At 40.7% G+C, this 21,204-nt stretch overlaps 1 protein-coding gene and 1 non-coding gene across 4 annotated transcripts in view; one reads left to right on the top strand and one right to left on the bottom strand.

The window, feature by feature from the left end:
* CTTNBP2 (cortactin binding protein 2) overlaps window positions 1-21,204 on the bottom strand; it is a 153,274-nt gene that overhangs the window by 11,663 nt on the left and 120,407 nt on the right. For all 3 annotated transcript variants that reach the window (XM_046669706.1, XM_046669704.1, XM_046669705.1), the window contains exons 13-19: window positions 17,883-17,969; window positions 17,704-17,803; window positions 8,105-8,257; window positions 7,779-7,966; window positions 3,480-3,658; window positions 1,006-1,211; window positions 462-647 (exon numbers count right to left, since the gene is read on the bottom strand). In XM_046669706.1, the coding sequence (XP_046525662.1) occupies window positions 462-647; window positions 1,006-1,211; window positions 3,480-3,658; window positions 7,779-7,966; window positions 8,105-8,257; window positions 17,704-17,803; window positions 17,883-17,969 (1,099 nt within the window). The remainder of the gene's footprint in view (window positions 1-461; window positions 648-1,005; window positions 1,212-3,479; window positions 3,659-7,778; window positions 7,967-8,104; window positions 8,258-17,703; window positions 17,804-17,882; window positions 17,970-21,204) is intronic.
* On the top strand, window positions 5,731-5,832 carry LOC124244302 (U6 spliceosomal RNA). Its single transcript, XR_006889952.1, has one exon. It is a non-coding gene; the product is annotated as a U6 spliceosomal RNA (small nuclear RNA).

Below are 21,204 nucleotides of genomic sequence, written 5' to 3' on the forward strand. Positions count from 1 at the left end.
ACCTAGAACAAAACTTGGCATATGGTACATCCCATGTATGAAAAAGAAATATGTAAAGCTGATTTACTCATAAAGGCCTTAAACTGGTATCAAATATGTCTGTACACATGCTTTTAAAAATTTAAGTTTGGCTTAGGAATGCACTTTAGCACACTTCTTTTTAGTTGTCAATTATTTTATTCCATAAATATAATTACGGACATCAAGAAAATCAAATTAATGAAAAAACAGATGATCATTAACATGGGAAGGACAAATTTAATTTCTGAATTCTAGCATGAAAGGTCATTTCTTCGGGTGGGGGCTCCCAAATATTTTTGGAAATTGCCTACTATGTACTTGGTTTATTCCATGAAAAGATGCATTGAAATACTCAGCATTTTGTTTTGTTGAATGCACAGTGATGAAAATAAAGGCATATTTCCCTTCAGAAACCAAATCATGAGTGCCCACCCACTTACCTTCCTCACTCAGGTCTGGCTTGTTCCAGGTGGGTGAAGAGAACCGGCTAGACTTCTTTCGAGGACTGGTGCTCACCTTTCTCCAGGCACCACTCTCTCCTTTCTTCTTGCTACAACTGTTATAACTTGAAACTAGAGATAAAGGGAAACTTCCTCCTTTGAAATCAGCTGTGTGCTGGTCTAGCTCTGAAACAACATAAAACCACATTTTGCCAAAAGCACAACAGTGATAATGCAATTTCATAGAGTCGAGCAAAATGCATCATTTCCAATTCTCAAAGAAACAGACTCTTCAAAATCACCGGCCTGCTTAATACCTAAGCAGGGGTTTTGTGAACCAGCAAATTTTTCTTGGAAGGCTGGTATTTAAACATGAGCCAATAATTAAAACACAGAGTTCTGGGGCAAAGTTGTGAAATGTGCATTAATGTTGAGATAATTTCTCTAGTTACAAAGAGAGAAAAGAGAACTCCCCAAAAACAAATTCCAACGCGTATTATATAAGGCTGTGAATTTCCTCTCCTCCCAGCACGAGCCCACATACCTGCTCTCGGGAGGGGGCAGCCATGCAGAACAGCTTTATTAAGCAAGATGCTGAGAGCAGCTTTAACTACAGCCTGCTGTCCTTGGCTAGGGTGTTTTTTTGCAATTGTTTGCCCAAGGCCAGGCTGTCTTTTCACAGAGGCTCTTGACAATATTGCGTCTTGAACTCTGGGTGCGATGACGGCATTCCACAGCTTAGACATCCACCTTGCAAGAAAGGGGTGGATTCACAGTTAGGAACAGACCTCTCAAGAATTACACACGACTCCATGAAGCGCAGGTCTGAAGACCATGGAAAAACACTTAAGTGTTTCTACAGATATACTACCTTTCCCAAGTAGTTTTGGAATGAGTGAAATTATCCAACACCAAAGTAATTTGAATTTGCCTCAAAAATACAATGTATTTCAAATGCAACTGTTTCCATGTCTCCTTTTACTGCTCCCTGAGAGCAGGAATCAATGCTTGAGTGTTTGCTGAATTAATGAATAAATAAATACATCAAAAGGAAGGTAAATTTACAGACGAAAGAAGTTTGGAAAAAAGATTTCCTGAAGGCCCGTGTCTAAATAGCTTAAACTTATTTGCCCTTATTATTGTCTTATTTCCTTAATAAGACACACATATTGTATTTTAATATTTCTGGAATTGGGAAACATCTTATAATCATTGGCAAATTAAATCTGCCTGCTCCAAGGGAAGGGCTCAGTGTCTATACCCAGCGGGGCTTAGCCCTGCAGAGAGGGCATGGGGTCAACCAGCTCTCGCCTCAGGTGGACTCTGTGTGTTAATAGCTGTAGTAGTGGGGCTTTAGGCCAAGTATGGAGCACCCGATGCCAATTGAAAGTCCTTCAAAAAGGATTACACTTTGTTGCAGCATTAAAAAACAGTTAATATGATTAAAGACTGTAGAAACAAAACCACGTCTCCCAGAATAGGAAAGTTTTCAAAGCTATTAGATAATTGGCATAAACATTTCAAGTTCAGTTAAAACTATTACCCAGGTATCAAACATCCATCTATCGTAAGCTTCTCCGTTAACGTCTAGTAATATGGAACTAAAATAGAGAATATAGACAAAAATCTGGTATCCTATAACACAAGTCAAACGTACACAGTTCCTCCTAAAGGTGTGAAAGGGGTAAAGATGATAAACTTTAGTTAAAAAAAAACGTAGCAGTTCCTTAATATGGCTACTGAGAGACAATTCTCCAGCAAATTTTTGCACATCTTGTGTCAGCTTTGTTCTGGACTATCTTTTCACGGATGTTTATATAGCAAACAGCTTTGGAAGATAGAGACGGTGTCTTCTTCTGGAGCAGAGGGTAGATCTGTTTCCTGAGCAGGATGATGAAAGTGATGTCTACTTCCAGATTTGCCAGCAGCCCCCTTTAGGAGACTGGGGGGATGCCTAAGCTCAGAGTTCTGCAGCTGTGATGCCAAGCCAGCATCCATCTGGGCCACCGGTATCATCCTGTGAGACCTGAGGAGCCAGGGCAACTGATGCCAATGTGAAGCTCAGGCTTGGGCTGTGCTGGGGGTGATGAAGTCCTTAACCTCTCACTCAGCCCCTGGAAACTGTGGCAGGCTCACTTGTTAGCTTGCAAATAGTGTAAAATTCTCAGAGCCTCTAGTTCTCAACAGTGACTGTCCTCCCGAGAGGAAAGGCCAAAAACTGACTCCAGAGTCTTGAGACTCTGGACATAAAAAGACACAATTTAATTGTGATACTAATGAAGGAAGGGTAATTATATGAATAAACGTACTTCTGCTTTTTAGCAAGAAAACACTGTGTAGATTTTAATATAGTACTTCTTCCTTTCCCCCCAATTACCTGTTATTAAATTGACAGTTCGTCTTACAATAGAGATGATACATTACTGATATCACCCTGCTTTCCAAAATGGATTTCTGCCCAGGATGCCAGAAAGTGTAGAATCAAATCTAATAGCTAATCATGGAACCCTTACTAAGCTGGAGCATGACAAATTTATTCCTCCTTTCAATTTCCTCCTCATTTTCTATTTCATTAACCTTATTGTTTGTACGTCTGTTCTCATACGCTGCTACAAGGGAAAAGAGAATAGGTACAGAAGTCTCATTAATAAAGGAGGAAACTTCAACTCATCAATAGAACGTAAGGTTTTGTTTTTGTTTTTTTGGTTACAGGATACTTGACTGAGTTTCTTATGTGAGCCTTCCCCAGGAGACACTGCACAGCAAGTCACACATGACCTTGATAAGAGTTTTCTAACAGAGGGAAACTGCTTCCTAGTCTTAGCTAAAATGGTTTCCTTAGGAACTATCCAACAGACAAGTCACGGTTGTCCTCTGACAGGAGCACAGAGCTCTGGTGTGCTATGTTGATGACAGGAGGCGGCACAAGGTGGCCCCTTGAGCATCCTCACTCCCAAAACACCCCAAATTGGCCATGGCTCTATTTTAAAAAGGCAAATAAGGAGAAAGGACACTTACTTCACTGTCGCTTGGGCATGCCCTGGGATTACAGGACAAGACAGGAAATACTTTGGCCCAAGAAGTGCTTCAGGTGTGCCCAAGCGGGCCAGGCAGGAGTTGAGCTGGCGCCAGACAGCCAGGGCCCAGTCGACTGTCTTGCACACAGGGTCGCAGGGAGAGGGCACCTGACCTCTGAGCTAGAGAGACATGGAGGCGGAACACAGGGGCTTGGTTTAGAACATTGCTTCTTGTCCTTTGTTTTTTTAAGATGTATTTCCTTGTGATTCTATGCTTGACCCTCTTCTTTTTTCTTTTTCTCCCACATGGAAAGATTTGCCCTGAGCTCACATCTGTTGCCGATCTTCCTCTTTTTTTTTTTACCCCTTCCCCAAAGCCCCAGTGCATGGCTGTGTATCCTACTTGTAAGTCTTTCTCATTCTTTTACGTGAGCTGCTTCCACAGCATGGCAACTGACAGATGGGTGGTGTGGTTGTGTGACCGGGAAACCAACCCGGGTTACCAAAGTGGTGAGTACTGAACTTTAACCACTAGGCCATCAGGGCTGGCTCTCCTTTTTTTTTTAACAGTCCAAAATTAAAAATATAAAACTACAAAACAAAAATATAGCTGAATCTGATTTTACCTTCACTTAGGGTGGTTGAAGGATGGATAAGTAATAACAGACAGTGTTATGTGTCTTAGCATGAGATACAGATCTGTAGCTTATTATGTGACATGAGAGGGTTCAGATACAGTAGAGCAGTAAGTAGACTAAGAAGAAAGCTTGGATGAATTCTTAAATATCACTTCTGCAAAAAATCATTTTTCACATGTATATAGAGTACCTCACAGGGTCTTGCAAACAGGTGTTCAAGAAAGGATTTTGAATAAATGCCATAAAAAAAGCCATTAAATATTTCAATGTTTTGGATAAGTGATAAGATGGTATAACTGGATCTGTGGTGCGTTTGCAATTTTAATTTCCCTAGAAAGAAGGTCTCAGCTAAAATGCTAACTTCATCAAAATGTACAGAACTCTGCCAGAATAAAGACTTTTTTTTTTTTGAGGAAGATTAGCCCTGAGCTAACATCTGCTGCCAATCCCTCTCTTTTTGCTGAGGAAGATTGACCCTGAGCTAACATCCATGCCCATCTTCCTCTACTTTATCCTTCGGACGCCTGCCACAGCATGGTGTGTAGGTCTGCGCCCAGGATCCAAACTGGTGAACCCTGGGCTGCTGAAGCGGAGTGCGCAAACTTAACCACTACACCACTGGGCTGGCCCCGAGACATTTGTCTTTAAATTTTAAAATGTGCAAATTTTAAAGAATATTGTGTAACACACATGGTTTAACGGGAGTAATTCTTTTGAGAATTATATTTTATAAAACCAAGTCCCTTTTGTTAGTATGGAATTCACAAAAGGACAAAGATTTATTTACTATTAGGAGAAATATCTCTCAGTTATTCAGAAGTCAGATATAGCAGTTGACTCTGTATTTTATAAGAACGTAGACTCGTATGAATCTCTGCTTTACCAAGTAATTACGGCATCAAGACTGAGGACAGTCTGTGAATGTTTGCACGTCCTCCATGAAGGGGCATAATTCAGCCTAGGAAGAATGAGAGTGGTTCAGTGACACGAGCATCTCCGTTCAGGTGTTAGCACTGTCACATGAGGCTTTGGGATCTGTTATCATAATTTCCCTTTTCTTCAAAAGAGGAACGACCATTATATTTCTCCTACTCTCTTTGATATTCTTCCAGCAAGAATAATGAGAGCAGGTACTCAATTAACGATAGCTAAATGTTAATTTCCTACCAAAAAAAGTATAATTATTTTTATTAAATACTAGGAGGAAGACTGGTAATGTCCTAAAAGGTCTGTTTACTTATATCCCTGTAAGAGATTGGAAGAAGAAATCGTGACCAAGTGTCAGTGTGGTTTGAGGCGCCCCCAAAGATTTGGTTCTGTTCTGCAGTTACAAGATTTCTGATATTTTGCAAGAGTCATTCATTCCCTTTGTACTCTTACCCCAGGAATCCGCTTTATTAACCTATTCAAAATGATTTTTTGGTAAAAAAAGGCATTACCCTTTCCCCCCTTTCTATTCACAGCACACCCCACATTCCCACTCTCAAACACAATGGAAAAGAGAATAGAGTTGAAGCTTGCAACTTTCCTTTCAAAATAAGTAAAATCAATCCTTTTCAAACTATATTTACCAGAGGGCTGGAGTGAGGGAAGAGGAGGCACATTTTACCTGAAACACCACCATATGTAAAAAATAAAACTGGTACCTTTCAGAGAAGATTGACATGGTCCCTGTGCAAAGAAGACACCCAAATTTGTGAAGCACTCCATGTTTTTCTTCTAGGTAAACTTGGGACTTTGATGTGTCAATGTAGGTTCATCCTCAGTAAAAAAAGTGTATCATTCTGGTGAGTGATGTTGACAATGGGGGAGACTATGCAAGTTTGGGAGCAGGGGGTATATGGGAAATCTCTGTAGCTTCCTTTCAATTTTATTGTAAAGTTAAAACTGCTCTAAAAATAAAAATAAAGTCTTTAAGAAAAAAAGTGACATCTTTTGTGATTTTTTATGTGAATTTTTTTGGCAATGAGATTTAAATATTAATAGTGATGAAGTTAATGGAAGTATCAGTAATTTGAAAAGCTACAGACCTATGACCGCACTTTACCTTACCTTTCTTCCCACTGGTTGAGGTCATACAATGGATATGCTTTGGTCAAAAGCACATATTTATGACCAGGCAACTGACCTGAACATAGCTTGGGTAGAAGATTTCTCTAAGAATTTCAGATACTAATTCAAATCACCTGTGGTAGGCACTGTTCACTGAATTACCAAAGCCCTCCACCCACCTCCCGGTTTAACCCCCCCGCCCAAATGCATGTACATTCTCATCCTCTAACACAGTAGACACAGAATTTTGTTCAGGGACTTGGTGGAGAGCTTCAGTCTTGGGGAGGCGGGTCTAGCCATGGTCTGGGGCGGAGGAGTGAGCATGGAAACCAGTTCTGGTTAATTAAGGAGAAGTCATGTTTTGGGGAGTTTCAGAAAAAGATGCTTTTCTCGCCGAGGAGGAGGAGACCGAGGAAGCTGAAGCTCTCTATCCCCAAGCCCCCTGCTTCCTGACTTTGAGCATGTTGTGTGAATGTGTGGCACCTGAAGCCCTGCAGTGTCCTGCAATCCTGAAGGGAGGTCGAGACTCACGCAGATCCAGGGACCTGACACCACGCAGGTGCTGAACAGACACCAGCAACACCTACTGCAAGGCATCTGGTTCTGTAAGGGGAAAAGCCTCTTTCTGTGAAGCAGCTAGCAGTGGGGTGTTGTGTTATCTGCAGCTTAAAACACTGTGCTGACGCAACGAAGACACTGTCCTCCAAGTGTGGCCCATCTTGCAGGATTAAATGACAAAATCTTGCTAAATCGAGCTCTTTTATTTTAAATCTACCCTGACACTCAGTTACTGACCCAACAAGAATATTAAATTAAATAGTAATTACTAAATTTGGTCTGCACTAAATTAATTTTGTAATTGGGAGAAAATAGAATATAGAATTTCAGAATATTATTCTGAAAAAAATCACTAAAAGTTATTATTACTTTTGAAAATGTGTCAAAAGTGCTGAGTGGTTAAAGCTCCTCGCACTCTGCTTCGGCAGTCCGGGTTTGTGGATTTGGATCCTGGTCATGCTCCTACTCATGAGCCATGCTGTGGAGGCATCCCACACACAAAACAGATGAACATTGGCATGGATGTTAGCTGAGGGGGAACCTTCCTCAAGCAAAAAAGAGAGGAAGCTTGGCAACGGATGTCAGCTTAGGGTGAATCTTCCTCACCAAAAACAAAAACAAAACAAAACAAAATCTAATTTTTCATGTGGCTATTTAATATTTACTATAGCACAGTGTGTCACAGTCAATATATTAAAACTAACTTGAGTGGATGGATAATGTTGTGAAGGCTCTAAGGAAACAGTAGCTTTTCCTTAAGAAGAATGATTAATTTTCTATTCTAGCCTCTTACAGCATTAAGAACTGGGAGAGACTCTTTAAGAACAGTTAATAGCAACAGTAAAACCTACTGGCTTCTCTTTTTTAAAACTTAATATAGTCCAGAAACTGTTACAGGTTTTACATGCATTATCTTGTTTAACCCTTGACTATCCAAAAAGTTTACTTGCCAAAGGCCACACAGTTAGTAAGTAGTAGAAGGCAAGCCCAGGTCTTCTGACCCTCAAGCCCCCTCTCCCACCTGGCAAGAGGCTGCAGCTGTAGTTTCTTACCTTATTCACAACCTTCCTTCTCAAGAACCTCTGCAGCAGTCCCTGCATGGGCTCGCCGTCCCACCGCAGCTGCACCCAGCGGAAATGCTGCTGCACCAGCAAGTCGGAGCCCTGGAGACAGGCCTTGGCGATGGTTCCCATCAGAAAGCAGTTCTCATGAAAGTAGTAACATTCCGCTGTTCCGTTTCCTACAACAAACCAGCGGTCCAACCTCAGCAAGCCACATTATGGGACACGTGCAAATTAAAATAAAGAAAGAAGAACATGAAGGATAACTCGTACTCTGGGGAACAGAAAGGTCAGAATGGTCTCCCCACCACCTTTACCTTTTTGAAAAGTACAGGGGCTTTCAGGGCAGCGATTTTCCAGAGGTGCCAAAAAGTCTCCCAATAACTCAGACAATGAAGATCTTTCCAAATTCTCTAAGATGATGATGATTTTCTTCTTAACAGGAGACTGTTTCACTGGGATCAGACATGCTGTGGTCAAACAGGGAAATTCGGTAATTAAAGGTTTTACAAAAACCTATACGAATTGGCAAAAACTTAAGTTTTAGTGAAGATGTGACATTGGGAATGCTCTTAAATTGCAGGAGGAGTATAAGGATTCTGAAAAACAGTCTGGCATTGGTGAATACAGCTGAAGATACACACACACAATGATCCAACACTAGCTCCGTAATAGATCCCAAATGTCCACCAGCAATAGAATGGAAAAATAAATAGGAGTATATTCACATGATGGATTGGAAAGGGAACAAAATACAACTATGAGCAACAACATGGAGGACCGCCACAATATATTAAGAAGCAAATCACAAAAAAGTACATACAATATGATTTCATCATGTAAAGTTCAAACATGTGCAACACTAAATATATAATTTAGGGATTCATACATAGGTAGTAAAACTATAAAGAAAACAGAGAAATGACTATTGCTAAAGACAGACTAGTGGTTACTTCCAGAAGGAAGGGTTTGTGAACAGCAGCAGGGGCACAGAGACGCATTCTGGAAGCTGGGAATATTCTATTTCTTGGCCTGGTCAGTGGTTAAATGGTTATCTTATTTAAAATTATTGATTAATCTGTAAATACAGGTAGCATGATTTTATAGATGTGTATTTCACAATCAAAAGGTCAAAACCCTTAAATGATGCTTAAATTTCACATAGGTCAAATATTCATAAAATGCAGACAGGACCTCAGAGAGATCAGCAGATCGCTCCTTCCTTTTTACAGATCTCAGGTTCAAGTGCTTTGGCTAAGGTTTCAGGAACGGTGGTAAGGAAGGACCAAACTCTAGGACTTCTGATCTTCTTTTAGTGGTCCTCCCACTAAAAACAGGAGGACTGAGCTGCCTATCAACCCAAAACGAAAGATGAAAAGTAAATGGAAGATGATTATTATATGTAGGAAAGGAATAAACCAGCGGACAAATGTATTGGAAACAGTGCCTGGCACTTACTAAGCACTCAGATGTTATCAATATCATTGTTAAAAAATATATATAGTACTTCCCACATACCAGTGAATTAATAAAAAAATTAAAATCACTTTTTAATATTTTAGAAGATTATAAGATGCTCCGATCTTAGCCAAATTAACCTTGAAAAAAGAGATGAATTTAAAATACCTGAGAGTAATTTTATGAAGTACTCCACTTTTCATGAATACTCATAATAGTATATTATACTCCACTCTTCCTCCTTGTTACTATAGACACGATGCATTTTCACTTTCAAAAGAACTACTTAAATATTGTAAATGAATCTCCTCTGAGACTGAAATAGCTTTTCTGGATGCCAAGAAGCTTTAAAAATGAGAAGACCAGAAACAATAACAGCCACGTCTCAATTTAGTTGTATTTGTGGGGGCTGTTCCACTAGTGTTGGGTGTATGCTGGCCCCCCTTCAACACAGCTATTTATTAAAGAGTGCTAAAATCTGATGCTTCTCAGGGTTCAAATGTTAGTTCCAAAATACATTTATTGTGGAACTACGATAAATATAGTTGGTTAAAACAACAACAGTAAACAAACCTTTTCTACTCAGTGATTAAAAAACAGACCAGGTTGGATGGTTTATGTATCTGCTTTTCTGCAACCAAGGACTAAAAGTCTCCAGTTTTCCTTGTGCTAAGTGTATGGCTAGTTCCTGTGGCCCTGAAACTTCCATGTCCAGCTAGAACATATCTGCAGGAACAAGTAATTGCATTGCAACAAATGTTTATCCAGTGTCCCCTCGCTGTATGTCCTGTGCTAAGTGCTATGGCATGCTGGAGGTGACTGATTCCAACTGGGGGGATGTGGCATTTTAAACTGGACCTATTACAAGGAATGGTATCTTAACAGACAGGTCAGGAGAAGGCTTTCTAGGTTTAAGAAACAGCAGAGGCAGAAGAATGGAGGTTGGGCAGGGCTCAGTCCTAGAAGGGACTAGGGCATCAAATCAAGGTCAGAATAGCTGAAGAGTGGCATGACGGTGAGCTCAAAGTTGATACACACCTCCAGTCAGGACTGGCTGGCAGCTTGGGGCAGAGCCACATCAGTGGAATGGGATAAAGTGACCACAGCTATGGGCAGCAGCAGTGGTAGGCTGTGTCCCCCTCCCTGGGCTGCACAGTAGGATCACCTGGGATCCATCCCCAGCGGTTCTGATTTAATTGGCCTGTGCTGGGCCTGGGACACTGGCATTTTATGTGCCGCCAGGGGTGAGACTTGCTGATATGAAGCCTCAGAACCCAGGCACAAATGATAAGTAAAAGACCCAGAATGTCGTGTCAGGAGGGAGAAACTACCAGCTCTGAGAATCAGTGAGAGTCTTTAAGGAGGGGAATAAAGAGGATTTGACTCCTGCTTTGTGATCTCACTTTGATGCCAAGAGCTGACTGGAGAGGAAAGAAACAGAACACATCTATAAGCTCTTATTGGTAAGGTGAAGGCAAGAGGTAATGGGAGCCTCATCTAGGGCCAGGGCACAAAATGAGAAGGCATTTTGAGATGGAGTCTTTAACCTTAGTAGTTGCCTGTCTTGAGAGGGACAGAGAAGAAATATCAGAGACACTTCTGAAGGATCACCAGAGAAGGGGTTGTACAGTTAACGGAGGCAGTGAGCAAGAGTGCATTGGAGGTGGTGGTGGGGTGACGGGTTATGTTTCAGGCTCAATGTGTTTCATGAGTGAGGCATCCCTTCTGAGAAGTCCAGCAGATGGTGGGACATGAGGATGGCAGCAGCAAGCAGGATTCAGGTTGTGGTAAAATAAATGAGTTTACAGGAGTGCAGGAGGTCTCTTGGAAAGAGATAAACATTCTCCTGAGTCCACAAGCAAAGACTGCATTGCTAACGACTTAATTAATCCAATATTTAATGGACAGCTTGTGCACTAGACAAAAGAGGGTAGGGTTGCTGTTCATAACAGTTGGGTTGGGTTTCTACCTTATCTGTGTTTATCTTGGTTTCCTGTGAGGTGCCAATCAAGGGTCAAATAGACTGGGTTTCTTTGGTGAAAAGCTTTGTCTTCAACACCGCGGGCCTCATGTCCTCAATTTTTCAGTAACATCTACTTCTTCATCTGACCACAAGTTCAACATCCTTGAACAAGTTGGTTCAAAGGTAAGTTTTATTTCAGTTGAGAAAAGCATGTGTCTAGTTCAGCTTATTTAGCATAGTTTCCGTCTAATATATTAACCAACGACAGAAGCAGGAAGTCATTACAGTGTCCCGTCTGAAGGATTAACCAGCCTCTAATGAAGGTTTATGGAGACAAAAAGACACCACCCACCCCATCTTATAGCTGGAGATTCCCTTCGGCCTGTAGCCAAACATCAGCTATTCGGATTCCTTTTGCCTTATGCTACATCAAACCCCTATTTCTGAAACAAATCTGCTCTTTTTGTCCTTTTTTCCTTCCAACTTTATAGGCAATGTCAGCCCTGCTCCTCTTCTGCAGGTCGATAATCTTAATCAGACACCCTCCTGGCTGGGTGCGGGCCACACCCCAGTTTTGTACGCCCTTGTCTTAAAAGTTCTGCATAGTTATTTCTAGACCAATACTCATTGGTTTAAAAATAATTACCACATCACACTTCTAGTTAAATCTAGACTTCTTTGTGTCTAAAGTGACCCCAAGTCCATAATCTCCCCCTTGGGGATGGAATGCAGCTCATCTTTTACACTGTCCACTTAAAGTAATGCTCTGAGGTTCTAGATGAGAAGGGGCAAACCTTCAAAGAGCCTCGAGTAATGCAGCTTCCAAGGAGGTGAACTCAGTTATGGAGATATTCTTCCACTATTATTACAGTAATTCCATCTTCATTACTTCTACAAAGGAAAGTTCTCTCAGGAATTCATCGTATTATTTTAAAATACTCATCTAGTGTTTTATTTAAATTTTTTTTTTTACTACTTACTGTCACATGTAATTTAAAAAAGTATCTGTCTTGCTAATATAACTCCATACCTTACACTGAGGCAAAATTTGACCCAATTCTAATATATGTTCACACCCTTCTTATAAAATAACAGAGCCATGTGATGTGACTGTCTTTCATGAAAGGCAATATGAAAAGGAAGATGAACGGTATTTTAAAATAAACACAAAATACCCCTTGCTAGCATAAGCGCTACGTCATTCTTTTTGAAGTGTTCTTCTGTTTTACATTCTTTTCTTCACTAGCACCATTTTAATCTCCATATAAGTTTTAGATTCTTAAGGCTAATTATTCAAAATGCATTTGCTACCCTTCCTTCTTGTATTTTTTGCTTGTACACTTCTTTTATTCATTCTTTGTGACTCTCTTCACTGGCTTTCTTCTGCAGAATCATCGAGAAGAACAAATAAGGTAATACAAGTGCTGTGCACAGTGGAAGATGAAAGTTCAACATTCTAACGCCAGCGCAATCCAAGTACAGTGATGCATTGCTTAATGACAGGGATTTGTTCTCAGAAATGTGTCGTCAGGCGACTTCATGACTGTGCGAACTTCACAGAGTGTACTTTCACACACTAGACGGCATAGCCTACTACACATCTAGGCTATAAGGTACTAATCCTAGGGGATCACCGTCATATACGTGGTCCACTGTTGACTGAAATGTCGTTATGCAGCACATTAACTGTACTTTAAATCTCTTTCTTTAAAGAAAATAAGGTTAAAAACCAGGAGTAAATGTAGAATATCTACAAATCAGAGTATTTCTCACTGTAGTAATGTAACCTGATCAATTTAATTTCTTGGTAGAAAAGCAGGAGAGTAACTGATAGACAATTCCTATACCTTCATTATTCCAAAATCTTCAATGAAACAGCTTAGAAACCCCTTTTCTCTCATCCAGATCTCTGCCTTCCCCACTTTGTCCTTTTCCATCATCTCTTGACCAAAAGAAAATTCCCTGCTATGTGCTTTCTGCACTACAAAAGAAGTGACACCACACCCATTGATGGATCTTTCCCTCTGGCTCACTCAAGATTCCCTTGCACTACTCAGAGGCCTCTGGTGTTCCCAGCTACTCTACTCAAAGTGAACATTCTCTATTATCTCTTCATTGGTTACCTGTCAATAGGAGTGGGTCTTACTGAGGTAATGATGGTGATAGTTGGACGGAGTTTCAGGAGATGACAATGGACAGCAGCAAGGGTAAGATCAGAGGCCAGATCAGAATGTTCTTGACCTAACATTCAGACAATTTTAGTTTTTACCCTGGAGCCAATGGAATATAATAGCAGGGAATAGTCAGGAGTAGTTTTATATTCTAGAGTGAGCCCTCTGGAAGCGTGGGAGGGCTTGTGGAGGGAGAGAGACCAGAGGAAACAAGAAGGGTTAGTGATGAGGCCTCTGGAGTCCCTTGAGCATGAAATGATAGGTGGTAGGGGGAATGGAGAGCAGACGGTGGAGATAAGATACAGGAAGTAGATTCTGCAGAACTCCAGAATGACTAGATGTGGGGAATAAGGCAAACCAAGGAATTTATGATAATGCTCAGGTTGCTAACTTGGGCAAATGCATTCAAAGTCTTAGCAGACGAATCTTGTGTTTGTGTCATACTTTTGTTATTAAAAAGAGAAAGAAGTTATTTGACATTTATAAATTACTGAGCCCAATACACAATAAAAGTCCTTTCATATTTGGAGATGATACACCATTTCCTCCATAAGAAAGTTGTTAGAATGGAGATGTTGGAGTCTATTGTTTGAAAACTTCATTTTTCAAATCCAATTCACTCTATCTTTATGCCCTATCATTGACTACTCCCTTCCCAGCTCCTGCATTCTCTAATCTTACTTCTTTCTACCACCACTGCAAGCATGTTCTCCTACTTGCTGACACCTGAATATCACTAACATTCCCTTTTTCTTTGCCCATGCTATTTCTTGTATTAGGAGACTCACTCACTCATTTATTGGCAATGAGTGTACAAGAAGAAATAGAAGAATAAGCCATCTAGGAGCTTATATAGCTTATTTACCCCTCAAGGAGCTCACAATACAACACGTGTGTGGGCCAAGGCTAAAGCCCAAATAATACCCTCACCACCCTTACCCACAGTTAGATGGGGCACAGAGGTATAAACAGCTCTACTGCTGTTCATCAGAGGGAGTTGTTATATCTGGAGGGATCAGAGAAGCCTTCGTTTGAGGTGTCCTTAAAGCATTTTAACAAGGGCTTTTTCTGTAGTTTCCAGAAGGGCAGAAAACATGTCTATTTTAATCAGTACTGTACGACACAGTACTTTGCATAGTGCCTGGCATGTTGTAGAGTGCCTGTGTGGGGTGAGGAGTTTGTGTGTTTACTCTATAATGCCAGATGAAAGCTGCAGCATGAACAAAGACATAGACAGTGGAAAAGCAAAGGACATGTGAGTAAGAAAAATCATATTCTTTTAGAGCTTAGTCATCTATTTACAAGAGGGTCAGATATTCCAAAGAAGATACAGAAGGACAGCATGTCCATGAAAAGATGCTCTACATCACCAGGATCTTGAAGAGATATCTGCACTTCCGTATTCATTGCAGCATTATTCACAATAGCCAAGACATGGAAACAACCTGTCTGTCAATGGATTAATGGATACAGAAAATGTGGTACATATACACGATGGAATATTATTCAGCCATGAGAATGAAGGAAACCCTGCCATTTGTGACAACATGGGTGGACCTTGTGGGCATGATGCTAAGCGAGATAAGTGAGATAGAAAAAGACAAACACTGTATGATCCCACTTACATGTGGAATCTGAAAATGCCAAACTCATAGAAACAGAGTGGAATGGTGGTTGGCAAGGGCTGGGGGAGAAATGGGGAGATGTTGGTCAAAGGCCACAAACTTTCAGTTATAAGATGAGTAAGTCCTGGGGACCTAATGAACAGCATGGAGACTATAGCAAACAATTCTGTATTATATACTTGAAAGTTGCTAGGACAGTAAACTTTAAATGTTCTCACCATAAGAAAGAAATGGTAATTCTAGGAGGTGATGGAGGTGTTAGCTAACGGTACAGTGGTAATCATTTTGCAATATGTAAGTGTATCAAATCAACACATTGTATACCTTGAGCTTACATAATGTTATATCTCAACAAAAAATAAAATAAAAAAGGATCAGATGAGCAAATGAAGCGGATCAATGTCCTAGAATGCAAGGCCTTGAATGGCATCAACTTAGTTCAGTGGGCAATAGAGGGATGTGGGGAGCAGGAATCACAGAGAGCTTTTGATAAGGGGTCTGGTGGCTCGTGAAGGATGTTCAGGGAGGAGAAGCAGTAGGCAGAGCAGCCACTTACAGGAAAGTAGATGAGATGTCGAAAAAGGGGGCTTAAAGTAGAGCGGTACTAATGGGGATGGATGAAAAAGGTGCATTGAGACCAACTTGGCAGGACATGACTATGGACTGGCCATATATGGGACAGGGGTGAAGGGACCATAATAGTTGACAACATTGAAAGAACAAATCCCCAAAGTGTCATATACAAACCTGGATTTCTGGCTTCTTCCTCAAAGTCATAAGACCTTAGGACACTGGATCTACACCTCTGCCGGTAGCAAGCTGCTGGAACTGAGAGCAGCTGCCCTCAGGTAGATGGACACATGCCCCCCTCATTCCCCCAGCCCATCCAGCCTGTTTCACCCCTTAATGTGGCTTTTTGGCACTTGTGGGCATTTAGATTTTCAAGCTTGCCAATAAGACTTGAGTTCCAAGTGTGAGGGACCAAGACACGGGTGCCACTCACCAAATTGGGAAATTAAGAAGAGGAGCTCTTTTTAAGAAGATGCTCCCCAAAGACACAGAAGTGCTGAGTCGGTTACCTGTGCATCCTTTACGACCTTATTCACTACTCTCTGATTTTCTTAGCTAAGTTTAGAGCAGAATTCAGTCTTTAAGTGCTATCGACCCTGATAGGGTGAAAACAAAATATTTTAGTTTCTTACTTTGAGATGAAACAAGACTAAAAGTTGAAAAAAATGTAGAGGGCTTTTATTATATAACTAAGGGGAGAACTAGAAATTGTGGCACAGGTGAGTCTTTAAAGAGCAGTGGCTAGTGGTGATTAAGGTCAGGTTCAGGAGCCAGATTGCTTGGTTTGAGTACCACTCTGCTGGGTCCTCGCTGTGGGATATTTGGGCAGGGTACTTAACCTCTTGTCTCAAGTGTTTACATGCTTATAAATCAGTGTTTAGAACAGGACCTATCAGAGTCAGAGCTTAATAAATGTTAGCTATTACTGGTAACATCATCAGAGAAAACACCTTTCTGTAGCTTTCACTACTTTCTGGCCAAAGACTGACCTGAGTACTACAGCAACATTTAAATTCTGGTGGGATTTTCCTGTCCCCAAAATGTGCTTCTAGGTTTGTGGACTCCTCTTCCCAAACCTGCCCCTTAATTTTATTTCTTGATTTAGGAACTGCTGGTAATTTCTTCGTAAGCCTAGTCAGCAGCTATCCTAGCCACAAGATAGCTCCCTTGATCATGGCTCCAAAGATGAGAGGCACCCCTCCCCCTAAAAAAGAGATGTGAATTTGTATTTCAATTCATCCTTCACCCATTTTGCAACTGCCTCCCTCCTTTACCCCCTCCTCAGGGTCTCTATGGCTTTGAGCCCTTGGAGACTGGAGTCTGGTCCATTTCAGCTCTGTTTCACAGTCACTAGTTATGCTATGCTGTGCAGGGTTACACTAACTCTGCCTGTGGTAAAGCTTGGGGTTGGGGTGTTAAGCTCTGGAGCCTAAGATAGAAAATTCATGAAAATGTTATATTAAACATGTTTAATCATAGTTCTGCCACTCTGTGGTTGTGGCAAGTTACTGAAACTCTCTATGCCTGTTTCCTTACCTTTCAAATGGAGAGAAGGATACCTATTTGCACAGGGCTATCTGAGATGAAATGAGCTAATTAACATGAGTAATGTGTTTAGCAAAGTGCCAGTCAACAGCATACCTACGGTTAGGTGGACAAAGTAGTTTGCTCCAAGTACTGCAATAAGTGGTGCTTTGGTTGTAGAGAATTTATGACTCATAATAAAATTTACTAAACACCAACTTGCCTTTTATTACCACCATGCAATTCTAAACAGCCTCAATGATATAATACTTTGTCCCACTAGGGTAGACTGCTACTACCACCTCCGTACTTGGTATGCCTCTAGTGCCAGTTTATATTGAATGCTACAACAGATGATTTATGAACAAAAGTTTAAAAAAATAAGAAAAGAAAATACAGGATGTGCAATAAATTCAATGATACATACATGAAAATATTTTTTTGCCAGTGTTCTCCTAGGTTCCCAATTTTCATCCCATAGCTGCTGAATAATTGAAAAGCTGACTTAAATTTATCCCCAGGCAACAAAGTTTATTTCCTTTTAATGGCATCATTGAAAGTGTGCCTTTCGGTTATCACAATTCAGTTTGCGGCAACTGTCTTACCGCTACTGATGAACAGGTCTACCAGCTGTTCCTTGGAGAAACCAGCATCCACTTCCGCTCTCACTATTTCACAGGAGAATCCGGCAGCCATTTGTCTGTGCTGAGATAAGGAAATAGAATGATTAGTTCTACACAATTTTGAATTTTCAAAGAGATGGGAGGTGTGCAAGTATCGATACCTTCATGCAGAGTGCAAGCTGATGTGCTATGTAGTCTTGCAAGCTTCCTTCTGGGCCGTGGAAAATGACATTATGATATTGCTCGACCTATTAATAAACCAAGAAGAGACCTTAGGTGAAAATGCTAAGAAGAGAAAAACAGGGACACACAAGTGTGAAATTCCCCTTCTGAGGTCCTCAGCCTCTCAAAAGATCAAAAATAATATTTTAGAGATCAACTTTATTCACTGGGCACTTGAAGTCTTTCATTTTAATGTGAAATACTGGCAAATATGGTATTTATATATTTATGTAGTATTTTATACAGTATTTATTTATTGCAAGAGCTGACATTTGATGAAAAAGCATCCTCTTTCTTCTCTGTTTTCTACAGTGAGGTTCAGTATGTAGCTGGGAACACAGTGCCTCGTGTACTTTGTCCCTCGCAGATGTTTTGTAGTTTTTTCTTTATTTTCCCTTGCAGATGCTCTTTAGACTGAATTTTTCCAACGCTTATTTTGCTTTTAAGTGGTTAAATAGCAAGTGATTTCATTAAGGAAATTTTGGAAAATACAAAGAAACATAAAAAAGAATAATAAAAATCACTGATAGTGTCAGCACCTAGAAGCAACCACTATAAATATTTTTGTTTCCTTCCAGCTTTTTTCTTTGCATAGTTGATGTGTGTGTGCACGTGTATGTATATTTATGTATTTTTTTAAGAAGGATACATAAGTGTAATCTTTTCACAGCTATCGTATATTGGAGAATATCTTTGTGTTGACATCTTATGTAAAAGACACTTTGATGAGTATAAAATTCTTGGATCAATTCTCTATATTATTCCATTATGGAATTCAGTGTTTCAAAGAAATCTGGGTAGAGACTGGTCACTTTTACTTTGTAAACTAGAAAATCTCCCGCCTGGATCTCTATAGGATTTACCTTTTCCTCCTGTATAAGGATGCTTCACCTGAGAACACATGGAGATTTAAGGTGCAGTGAGATGGAAAGCCAATGACCATCTACATAGAACAACGGCAGTGATGTCGAGGGGGAAGTCATCCTCCTACCTCCATCATCCCAGGGTTGAGCTCCCACTCCCAGCCCACATGCTCTCTTCTTAGAAAGGTCTTGCAGAAAAGAACATGAACAGGTGAAGTGTCAACCTAACCAGTATAGTTGATTTAGCTCATGTGTGAAGATTGAGTCATCTAGACTCAGAGAAATGTTAAACACGAAAGGGTCTGTTCTCTCTTTATAATTTGGAATGGGACAATGTAAAGACATATATATACATATATGTATCTTTGTGCTGTTGTTACTCTATTGTGCTCTGATGAAGCTGCCCCTTCGAGATCATAGGGGAAGGTCACATTCTTGAGGGTGTTTGGGGTGGACATCTGTGGAAACAGTGAATATGCCGCCCTTGGTCCATCGTTACAGAAAAGAGGCTGATTCTGGGATATGAAAGGAAGGCTTGAGGGAAAGCTGTTAGCATGGAAGGAAGAGGGAAATTTTTCCTTACTAGGGCCTTTAAGACTTGAGCTTTGGCCTCCAAGGAGAACAAGACATGCTTGGAGGAACTCCAGGAACATGGAGGAAACCCAGGCTTGACCACCCCACTGGCTCTCAGACTGAGCCAAGGAGGGAAGTGGTCCTTTAAGGAACCCCTTGATGTGACTTGGGACTGGGTTTTAGGCTCTGAAGGACAACATACCTGGTAGCCACCAGTGATTTTCTCTGAATATGAGTACTATTCCACTATTGACAAGCCTTCAGGAAAAAAGGGAACAGTTCAATTCATGCCGGGGCTAGGCAGAAACAGGGAGAATGGTGTACTTGGAAGAAACATGACAGTGGCTGTAGCTACCCAAGGAATGTCAGCATCCTAAAGCCAGGAATGAACTCAGCAGGGGCTGGCCTGGGCTGTTTTCTGTGGTACTGGGGGTCTGGGAAACAAGCAATGACAGAGGTCTTGGTAAGAACCAAGACCAAACAGGGACTCCCCTGAAGACATAGCAGAGAGAATATCCTAGAAAGTTCAGCTGAGGTTCTGCTTCTAGGCAATGAGGCTATGGAGCCACAAGACTTTAGAGGTAAATTATTATTAAAGAAGAATTATTAAAGAATAACCTGTTTTCATTTCTATCTATGAGATGGGGAAACTTGGGGGGATATACAGATTGTACTCATAGTTACAAAATGTTGCCCAGATTTGTCTTGTTGTCGCCTTTTTCTGCTAATCTTAAACGGAACATTGTTAAGTCTTTTTGATACACTTAGACCTTTTTTTGGTTTAGGAAATTTTTCCTCCATTATGTTTTTGATAATTTCCCCTCTTCTAGTTCTATTTCTAAGGAACACCTATAATGTCTAAGTTCCCTTTCTGTTCTCTGTGAGTGTATCTGTCCCCTTCTCATAACCCTGTTCTACATTCTGGGAGAGCTCCTCAAGTAAGTCTTTCAGAACACTGAATAGAATATTCACTATTTCACTTTTGCTCTTTATTGTCTCAAGAAGAATTTTAATGACGTCATCGCACTTTTAGTTGCTCTTAGAGTTCCTTACCTCACCCATCTCGTTTCCAACACTTTTCCTTTTTAATCTAAGCCTGTGCTCTACCATGGCTTTCTTGCTGTGCTTTTGTAGTCCATCTGCCTATATTCTCTAGAGAATGAAAACAATTTTCCAAACTTTTTTTTGTTTTTTTCTAGGAATTTTTAAGGTATGTTCTTCCTTTGAGTTTTCAGAATGATAACTCCATTCTGTTTTGCAGTATTCTTCCATAGGTATAAAGTTAACTTGTTATTCGTATTATGTACTATGAAACCACAGGAAGAATTTTGCAGTCAAGCAAGATGTGCGGACCATGACTGGCTTCATTCTCCGTCTGCTAATTTTCCAGCTGAATCCCCGCCTTCAGTCATTTGGTGATGACAGGCTGGTGTCTATAGTTGCTAGTTAGACTCCAGGATGCAGCAATGGCTGCAGTGAGCTGAACCTCTGCTGTCCACCATGGACAAACTGCAGTCCCAGAAAGTAGGATGCTTCTGCACCCAACCCACTGAGCGTGCTTATATAACACACTTCCCAGATGCAGCACGCTCTCACCAAAGCCAAGAACTTCCTGCGCACGTATTTCTAGGAGCTTTCGTCTCTGAATGGATGTGGAAGGACCTGTATTGACAGTGGGCAGAGGAGACTATCATGGTGCTGCAAAAAGCCGAGACTATGCAGTAAAGGATATACACCCAATTTTCTAACTGGTGTCAATCTTGCTTTTTTGAATTGTTAGTAAGATGGTAAGAGAGAAATAAAAGTATTTCCTACCTAATTTCAA

Source organism: Equus quagga, chromosome 8 (assembly GCF_021613505.1).
Source record: "Equus quagga isolate Etosha38 chromosome 8, UCLA_HA_Equagga_1.0, whole genome shotgun sequence".
Taxonomy (NCBI): Eukaryota; Metazoa; Chordata; class Mammalia; order Perissodactyla; family Equidae; genus Equus; species Equus quagga.